Source organism: Eurypyga helias, unplaced genomic scaffold (assembly GCF_000690775.1).
Source record: "Eurypyga helias isolate BGI_N326 unplaced genomic scaffold, ASM69077v1 scaffold9520, whole genome shotgun sequence".
NCBI lineage: Eukaryota > Metazoa > Chordata > Aves > Eurypygiformes > Eurypygidae > Eurypyga > Eurypyga helias.
The window spans coordinates 13,284-23,383 of record NW_010226231.1 but is presented as its reverse complement, the minus strand read 5'-3'; the positions used below and the strand labels follow the sequence as shown (position 1 = coordinate 23,383).

General features: G+C 47.2%; 1 protein-coding gene across 1 annotated transcript in view; it reads right to left on the bottom strand.

Moving 5' to 3' along the window:
- Positions 1-3,138: 3,138 nt before the first annotated feature.
- UTS2B (urotensin 2B) overlaps positions 3,139-10,100 on the bottom strand; it is an 8,622-nt gene continuing 1,660 nt past the window's right edge. Inside the window, exons 2-5 of the mRNA XM_010152195.1 lie at positions 8,663-8,764; positions 5,766-5,803; positions 5,307-5,400; positions 3,139-3,588 (exon numbers count right to left, since the gene is read on the bottom strand). Coding sequence (XP_010150497.1) covers positions 3,563-3,588; positions 5,307-5,400; positions 5,766-5,803; positions 8,663-8,764 — 260 coding nt within the window. The 3' untranslated portion in view covers positions 3,139-3,562. The remainder of the gene's footprint in view (positions 3,589-5,306; positions 5,401-5,765; positions 5,804-8,662; positions 8,765-10,100) is intronic.

Genomic DNA, 10,100 nt, shown 5'->3' with positions numbered 1-10,100 from the left:
AACTGCTTTTCTTGACATCTCCAGTACAGGCTAAAGCCACTGAGAGCAGCTGCACAAACCAGTGAACCACACCTAGAGGTGCCCCCACATTTCCCATCAAGCAGAGCACTCTAGCTGAGTTACGTGGTCGTTCCTCCTTCTGTGGGTGAGTTGGTGCTTCTGTGTGAGGTAAAGCACTGCAGATGCTTTCCAGATCAAAATCTTTAAAGTCATAGAAAGAAGGGCTGAAAGTCCATATGTGGTCATCTTTTTTTGCTCCCCGCATTTCCTCTGTTCCCACTGTTCTTTTTCTGCCTTTAAACCTGCAGGTGAAGGCTCTGAGAGCTGGATTGAGTGTGTGCATGCAAACTGGCTGACCTGAGACAGGATTTTCTGTCCATGCTAGAGGCAAATCTGCAAATGCGGACTCAGACAAGCCCAGACGCTGTCCTCCACCATGCACTGCCACCACCTATCCCGAGCCTGCCCTGCAGTTCAGTAAACAGTTATCTTGCGCTGATCTCATCCAGACAGTCTGCAGATAATCTGCTTGTAAGGTAGCCATATGTATGGGGCATGGGCAGATTATGGAAGTGATGACCTGACCACTCATACAGCTGTCTGTCAAAAGGAGCATTTTGTAACATATTTTGGGAGACTCAGATCAGAGGAATCCAATTCTAACACAGCAGCTCTGCAAAGATACTGTTGGATCATAAAAGTATTTAAGAGTTGGCAGGTATTAGCCTGGGCTTCCAAAAACAGAGGGGTTTTAAAGCCTCTAAGTTGTGTGCAGAAATGCCCTGTATCACCCTCCAAGGGTGATGTGAAAGCAAGGCAGGACAGAGGTGTCTGTGGTGGTGGAACTGGGAGCTGGAAGCTTGGATCCCACCTCACTGCATGGATTACTTGGAAGAAAGCAACAGCCTCTCTATTCCTCTGCCCCATCCACCACAGAGCACACTGAGACCTCCTGCAGCTTAAAAAGCACTCTTTAAAATCCATAAATTGGCAGGTACTGTTTAAAGTGTGATGATATCTGAAAGGCTGAACACCACGATTTGTTTTCATAGAGAATATTCTATAGCTTCAGTAATTGTGCATAGTATGGAGGTCAACAAATGTGAACTGAGGATATACTGCAGCATCCTTTGCACGCTAGATTTGTCCTGTGCTGCCAGTTTGCAAATCTATTCAGATGCCTGTGAGGATCTTCTGCTAATAAATCAACATGGTCTACTAGAATGTCTAAGGGAAACCCCTTTAATTATTGCCTGTGGTTCATTAACTTCAGCAACAGTGACTGCCCAAGCATAGGGCATGGGTAAGGGGTGAGCAGCCACGATGTGGAGGTGGCACCTGAGAAAGAAGAGTTTCTCTTCCACATGCTTAGGAGAAAGGACAGGACCTCTGCAGTGACAAGTGGAGGGAAAGCCTGGGGAAAGCATCACCACCTCTGCTTTGAATTAGTAAATGAATTGCATTTAATACTTATTTATCACTCCAGCAACACAGCAGTGTATAGTGCCTGTGAGGAAATAGTGGGGTAGTTCAGGTGCCTTGAGGACTTAAATACAGCGCTGATAGGATGTAGCAGACCATGTGGGCTAAAAATCACTGCTAAGCAGCATGGTGCATTGCACTCCGGGGAATTCCTGTGTCTAGGATCAGAGCAAGCTGTTAAATAGCCACAGATGCTGTATTCCTTCTCCTGACTTGCTGATGAGTTATCACACCAGGTCGGGAAGGCATGGCTACAGCTAGCAGGTAACAGATGGAGCCTGCTGCTCCGGCCTTCCGTTGCACTGGGATTTCCCGCGAGCTGAAAGCATCCCAGCTGAACACCAACTTGGGGCACTCATTGCAGCTCTTGCAATACACCTCCCTTTCAGCTGGAGCACCAAACTCTTTCAGAAAGTAAAACCCTTCTCTTGGCAATAAGCTGTAATTTTTTCCTGGATTTGGTGCTGATTTGAGGGTATGTGAAAGTGTGCTCCCACCTACCTTTTCCCTTCCACAAAAGCAACAGAAAATGGGAAAAGTGTTCTGAATCACTGCCAAGGAAATAACAAAGAATTAATGTTAACAGCGAACTGTATTTTGCATGTCATTAGCCCTCACTTGATATCATCACACTGGTTTTATTCCATAGATGCTGGCTTTGGCCTGTATTGGGATGAATACATCTGTTAATGAAGTGCATACAAGGTACTGGTGCTGTAAGCGGGTGCTTCTTGCCAGAGCCCAAGGCAATGAAAGTAGCGTGGTATTACAGCTTTGGGAGAGGTAAAGTTTTGAAGAATATGTAATGTGCAAGCTACTGTTAAATAGCACGGCTTGACAGGGCTGGAGAGACAGTTCAACTCTAGTCAAAATCAGTCCACACGTTCACAGTGGCTACCAGATTCTGCTCTCGTTTACACTGTTAGAAACTTCAAAGTTAACAACAGGATTTATTCTGAATTTACACCTTTGGGAACATGATAATTTGTTTTTGCAAATAAATGTAGAAAATGTGGCTTAAGATGAATATATGTAGGAACTGCTGATGGATTGTGATGTCTTCCTTTTGGACAGGGGCAGACATGATTCTACAGCAGGAAAAGCCACCTAGCATCTGCACTGACCAGCCAGATGAGTCAAAAATCTCTGCTCAAAACATCTCTTTGGGGTGAGGAGGTAGAAATCAGTGGCTCTGGTCTAGTCCTATCCATACAGCAGCCCACACACATCCACAAGGAAGACCCAACTCTCATTCCCAGTTATGATCAAAAGGAAAGGCTCCTTCCTCAGGCACAATAAAACTAGGGAGTGTTGCTATACCTAGGTGTTTAATAGGAGCTTTTTTTCTGTTGTAAACTTCACACAAATCATTAAGGTAACAAGAGCCTACGTCAGGGGAAATGTGCTGCCCCTTGGGCCTCTGCAGGGGGTGAGAAAGAAAACAGCACGTGCTTCTGTGCAACAGAAAATCTTTATTGGAATGATATCCAAAGGATCCAGACTTCTGTGCCTGTCCTCCCCCAAACCTACTGCGTACACTGACGGGACGCGATGAGGAACAGCTCTGGCTCAGCAAGTCACGGCAGGCACCCCGAGCCCTTCACGTTGTATCCCATCTGCCTTCCTGTCCCAACAGTGGGTGTTAGGCCATCACAAACCCGCTCGGAGGAGATGCCGGGAAACCCAGACACCACCGTGAGCAACACCTGTGGGGGTGGGCAGAGGCCCAAGCTCAGGGAAACTGAGTTAGTATTTGGTGCCTTGGGGGGCTTGGTGAGACGGGGAAGAGTGTACAGTGGCAGTGGACCGCATGGCACACACAGGACAGCAACGAAAGTTTGGAAGCATCTTCCAAATTGAAGATTATGGCAGGTTAAACCTGGAAGGAAGGAACAGTGGAGAGTGGGAGTGGGCTACCAGCTCCTGTCACGGTCCCTGTTGAACTTGGCTGTGGTGCGGTCAGGGAGGATGTCATCCACATCAGCAGCACGATGAGAGAACAGAACAAACTTAACACACTTATACCCAGAAAGGCAGTTTGGGGAAGGGCTCATCTTCATCCTCCAGTCCTGGCAAGCCTTCAGATGCAGTATTTCCAAAAGCAGGCTGAGAAGGGATACAAGAGAAGGATGTCAGCATCCAAGGGACTTTTTCCGGCTTCCCGCTCTAGCCCTGGAGTGGGTTTCAAAAGCCCCAGGGTTTGAGTGAATTGGGATGTGAAGCCAGCATTGAGGTTTCTGGGCACATCTCAATAACCAGCTTTGACTTCACATAACACTTCTAGAAGATGTTTCTTTTAGCTGCTTACAGTGTGAATAAGGGATCTAAAAGTTTTTTCTGTTTGCTTGATTTATAAGGGTCTGCTTTCCTTTTGCTCTACTTCAGCAATATCAGGAATTAGTTTTTTCTTTCCTGTCTACTGGCCAGCAGTTTTGCTGTCTTGGAGGTGTGTGCAGGGTTTTTCACCCGTGACTGATAGGAAAAGCAGGATACTGACTGGATCTGCCCCTCACAATTTTTTTTTTAAGCCCAGGTGGTCTGTCACTGCTGCTAACTGTCTTCCAAACATTGATCTCTGTGCAACCTTCCAAGAAGACTAGATTAGGGAAGGATGTACATTTGGAAAAAAGCTGTATCACTAACATGCCCTGTTCTTTGAATCCTGTGCGCGTCTCCTATTGTCAAGTGTGAGAAGAGATTTCTACCTGGTTTTTGAAAGCAAGATACTGGGAGAAAGCTTCTACTGAATCAGCAATGCTCATGCTGAGACATGAGCTTCTCCCAGACTGGAAGGACTTTAGGCAAAGCTTCTCTACTTTAACTTCTGGCAGAATCTAATTTAAACCTGGCAAGGAGAAATAGTTTTATCTACATTTGAACCTTCCAGACTGGTGGGGGCATGAATTAGATTAGCCAAATTAATGACAGCCTCCAGGGTTGCTTATGAATTGCAGATTGTCTAAGGATCACCTAAGCACTTAAGCAAGCCTTGAACAAAGGGATTTTCTCTTGGCTGTCTGGCAGGTTGTCAGCTTTCGTGTGGGGTAAGGGCAGAACTAGCTCTTTTGGTTTTAGGCCAGATCTGTCATCAGTGACTTCTTGTTTATAGCTGCCACTGCTTTGTGGAGGAATGCACTGAAAACCAGCGTGAACAGAAATGTCCATGTGATTGTCAGGGGCAGCCTTGCAGGGGCAAGGTGCAATATGGTCCTGAGGCACTGGGTGGGTACAGACTGGACAAAGCTTGGAGACAGACTGGGAGACCTACTAGATCTCAGCTCCCTGCATTCTTGGTTGATTTCCACATCCCTTTTAGCTGCTTTTCAGCAGCACAAACAAGTGCTCCTTTCTTCTCTGTAGGGAGGCAGTGACCTTGGCAGAGGGGAATGCATGCCCTCCACATGCCTCATTATGCCTTCAGCACTAGCTTTGTGCCCAGAGCAAAGCGACGGTGCGCTGTGGGGACGGGTGCACTGCAGGGACCAGTTCATACACAACTCCCCCCTTCAGGACAAGCACTCATTGCTCACATAACCCCATGTTCCTCTGTGAAGAGAGAGATGCAACACTCACTGCCCCTAGTGAGGTCCTGGGTGTGCAAGCCCAGTGTGTGTCCCAGCAGCTGACAGGATTGGGTACACAGTCCTCCACAGCTGCTAAACCAGCCAGACATTATTAAGAGAGGGCCAGGACTGCAGAAAAGCTGCCAGCCTGTTTTTCAGCATATCTGGGGCATGTTTACTGTCACTGTCCTTGTTGCAGAAGAGAAGCCCTGGAGATGAGAGCTGGGCAGGGTGGCTGCAGGGCTCTAATCCAAAACCTACCGCGTTTTTTGGGCTGGGATGCTGAGAGACTTTCCAAGGCGTAGGCCACCTCTGACCCTTCCTCAGTTGAGAGCTGGTCCTTCAACTTCTCCAGCTGTTTAAAAGCAAACACAGCAGTAAAGCAATGCCCCATCATGAGTCACTCTACAGCATGCTGGCCAGTACAGGGTGGCTCAGAGGCTGGAGGTACAGGCACTTTCACTGATGGCAGAGGCAAGAGCTACCTCATCCTTTATTGTACTACTCTATAGCCTTGCTCTCTTCTTATCTTTTCCAGCTTATGCAGCTATTCAGCCCAAGTTCTGCTTTTCCCTGTGTGACATGCTTACATTATAGCAGCAGAATGAAGGATAGCAGGATGTAAAGGTAGAAGAATAGGGCATAAAGACAACATACACAGTTGTTTAGCTATTCATGCAACAATATGGATATATATGTCTGTGTATTTGCTCCTCTTACCTGTTCAAGCTCTTCAAATTTCTTTGCCAGCTCCCAGTCTGCAAGAAGGGTGAGAGTAATATCAGTGTCTGCGTTGCTTCCCAAAGCTCAAACCCAAACCATTGTTTCATTAAACCACTTCAGTGGTTGACAAAAACCCCTGGCTATCATTTATTACCTGATAGTGACCTCCAAATCTGCAGTAGCAGAAGTGGTGACAGAAAAGCAGGCTTGCTCTGTGAATTCTATGGGACTGTACCCTAATTCTCCATTACAAAGGAGGCTTTTTTGTCCTAACGGGATTGGCCCAACAGGTCACCTACTGTGTGATACCAGCTCAGGTGAACCTTTTTGCTGCTTTTTAATATTCATCTTGATAACAGCAAATCCCTAATGCTGGCTTTTCTGTCACTGGCCTTTTATATGAACTCCCATTGCTTCCTTTAAGACTTGTTTACCCTCACGTCACCCGTGCAGGCAGAAGTCAGAAGACACAGATTTAGCCTAGCATAGCCTATTGCTATCTAAGTCAGCAAACATCAGGGATGGCAGAGTGGAGCAACAGGAAAAGTAACACAGCAGTAAGCACACGGGCTTCCCACTTCTACACGTTAGGGGAAAACAAGGACCTGGGGACCAGCTTCACAGATCGGACTTGGAGTTCTCAAGGCTGAGCAGTACTGCACTAGGCTGTCAAAAAATTATGCAGATGGGTGAAAATAGGGAAAGCTGCAGGAAAGGATGGGGGATTTCAATCTTATTCCCCTTGAGGACTGAGGTACCTTATTCCAGGCTTAAATTGATGTAAAAAACAGTTTTGGGGTTTTTTTATGATAGCTGAAACAAAGGAAAGCACCATGAAAAAAAGGAGCTCAGTCAAAGCTGAATGACTGGACTACAGCTATTCTCCTGGGAGGGAAATGCAAAGTGATCAGCTGTTTTTAAGTGTCAGTTTAGGGGAAAAAATGCGCTAAAATAAGCAGAAGGGCCAGGAAAGGGCTAGAGAATGTCTGTGCTGGGCCCCACTAGAAAACCAAAAGCCAACCCTGGAGCTGCCTCCTTTGTCTGCTCCTAATGGCAGCAGGCATTGGTCTGCATCTCCAAAGGGATTTAGGACATAATTCCCCCTGATTTCAGATAAGACTTCAGCACACAGACACATTGCCAGACTTGGGCTTATTTTTTTAAATGTTTGAAACTGAGCAGAGGGGTGCCAAGGAAGAGCTGGCTGCCTTCACAGTTTCTCCTTCCAGAAGGAAACAATTCAGTTGAAGAATCCTGAATATTTTCTAACAGATATTCATCCAACAGAACAAGCAGCAATTCCTAGGCAAATCCATTACATCAGGGCTCAGTTTGAGAGAAGGGATGGGGATAGGGGTGGGCTGGGAGTCAGGAGATGGGGGCTCTCTTCCTAGCACTGCCAGCAATGACTTTAGACAGAGTCCTCTTAAGCAAGTTTTTACATATCCTTAAGGTAGAGACAGCCAGGCCTACGTATCTGCAAGTGAAAAGTGTCACTTAAGAGATGATGATGATTATTATATGAATTTTTACCTCTTTCAGACTTCCAAGTGCCAGTTTTGGCTTGACTTTCCACATGCCGTAAGCTTGGCCAATGACTGCTATGTATAGAAAATAAATAGCGGCCGAAATTTGGAAAAGATTATCTCAGACAGGAGGAAGGAAGTTAATTTATGGATGAAGCCTTGAGAAACTGCCTGCTGTAAATCCTCTGTCTGTGCTCTGCTCAGAGATTCATTATATTCAATTGTCTGGCATAAAATGCAGCCTTTCCTCTAGGAGTAATAAGTGCAGTAATCCATAAACCAATCATAAAAATGTTATTTCTTGAATGCATCCCCTTTGCAAGAAGAATGCCTTTGTTAGTATAAGGACTTGATTTATTTGTGTTTGTTTATTTGTCCCAGGATTGTTTAACCACTGCCTCACTGCATTAACAAGGGGCTGGGGAAGAGCACTGAGTGGTTTTGATGAATGGATTTTCATAACAAACTTTTTGCTGGGCCCCGTTCTCGGCTGTTTTCACAGCGAAGGGCAGCTCCCTGCTCTGAGACCACCACACGTGGCCCAAACCCTCCCCTGGCTGCGGTGGCCGTGAGAACAGCTGACCCCTGTAATAATCCATATGGTGCTTGTGATGGCTGTGTGTAGCGTCACGGAAAGCCCAAGTTTATCCTCGGCGGGTCTGAGTTTAGAGGCTGCTGCAACATGTGGGTGGCTTTAAATCTGGTGCCTGTTCACAGAGCAGTGACAGGAACAGCCTCCCCACGGCCCATATTTGGCCTCTCCACTGTGTGGGAAAAGCCCTTTGTCTCATCCTCTTCCAGCAGCCATAGCTCAGGCTTAGACCAGAGCTACCACTCCTCTTGTCCCCACCTACACCAGACCCAGGGAATCTCAGCCGTCTGCAAAATCTTGACACTGCCCCGCTGCCCTGTGTGCTCACAAGATGCTGCTGGTGTTAGATGTCAGCCAGGCACTGCGCTCTATCTCAAACGCACACCGGGCTGTCTGGGCGTGTGGGTGAGAGTGACTCCCCAGGCTGGCCCGTGCCCAGGCATAGTACGCAACATCTCGGGGATGGCAGGGGCACAGGGATTCAGCAGAATCTCTTCTTGATGTTAGTTATATACACACACGTGCTCCATTGGCAGCTCAGTGTTGGGTGTCTGAGGATCCAGGGTGCGTGGGTTTGGGCAGCTTTACATCACATTGCAAAAGCAGGTCCAGGAGCCCCATGGTGCAGACGGAATACCTGACGTTAATCGCATGCGGGCACTGGGTGCTTCCACTTTCTGAGCAGCAGGTATTTCAGAGGAACCTGAGGAGCGGGTTCCGTACATTCATGCAAGCAAAGATTCAAGAAGCTGAGATCTCCCATCCCCTTCACTTACCGATACTTTCCGGTCTCCGCCACGCAAGCTTCTTATTAAGAAGCAGAGACAGCAGGGTGTCCTCGTGATTTGTGTCTTCTCTCTCTGGAAGCACTCGGTTCTCTGCAGCACACAAACCACACCTTTTTCGATTTCCAATGTCAAAAAGCATAGACCCTCCAGCCCCCAACATTAAAAAAAAAAAAAAAAAAAAAAGAGAAGGCTAAGAAGTGGAAGGAAAATCACTCCTTTCAGCACTTTTTTCAGGGTGGAAGGAGCCTGGGGGAAGAGGAAGATGTGTGAGCACAGAATAAGATGTCCAGGCAGTGAGGGCTGTGCAATGAAAGGGTGCAGGATGGGGGAGCCCTCCCTGCCAGCTCTGGGCTGCTGGCCAGTCTCACTGCAGCCTTATCAGCATGGCTGGCTGCAGGGAGCTAGAGACATCACCTTGATTTGACAGTCCCAACCTCTTCTGCAAAGCCAGACAGCAACCCACGAGATCCTCTCCTCTCAATACTGCAGGTGCTCTCCCCCTCAACCCATCCATCTTCCCAGGGCTGACAGATGTGGGACCTTGCTCCCTGTGAGGACTGACGTGTGGGTACCATAGCTGAAAAGCCCTGTAGCCCTGCAGTCTATTTGTGCACTCACTCAGCCTCAGTGCTGCTCTATCTGATTGCCAGTGGTATGAAACGATTCCTCCTGAACAGAGCTAAAGTGTGGAGGAGTTTAAAGTGAGCCTCTTTATCCTCAAGGAAGCCTCTTACAGTAGCTGTAGGCCACTCAGAATTTTTCCTGTTTTCCAGGAAAAACCTCTCCAAGCTGCTTTCCTAAAGCAGTTTGGGTCTCTCTGTAAGTCTGCGCTGGTTTTGGCTGGAACAGTTAATTTTCTTCAGAGTAGCTAGTATGAGGATGTGTTTTGGATTTATACTGAGAAGAATGTGGGTAACACTGATGTTTTAGTTGTTGCCAAGCAATGTTTACATTAAGGCGAGGACTTTTTCAGTTTCTCACACTGCCGCTGCCCTCCCAGCTGCTGCTCTACAAGAAGCTGGAGGAGACGCAGTCAGGACAGCTGACCCATGCAGACCAAAGGAACATTTCATGCCATAAGTCATCATGGTCAGTCTATAAGCTGAGGGGAGCTGGCTGGGGGAAATTCACTGCTCAGGGTTGGGCTATCAATCACCAGGTGATGAGCAATTGTTGCATCACTTGGTTTTGTATATTCCTTTATTATTATTCCTTCTCCCTTAAACTGTTTTTATCTCAACCCACAAGTTTTTTTTCTGATTCTCTCCCCCATCCCACCTGTCAGGGGTGGCAAATGAGCAGCTGACTGGTACTTAGTTGCCAGAGGGAGCTAAAACATGACAGAGATTCCCTTTAGGGAGCTTTCTCAGTGGTTTTGCTTTAGTGGTTGTGGCTCTGCCCTCAAATGAATGGTTGTGAAGGTCAG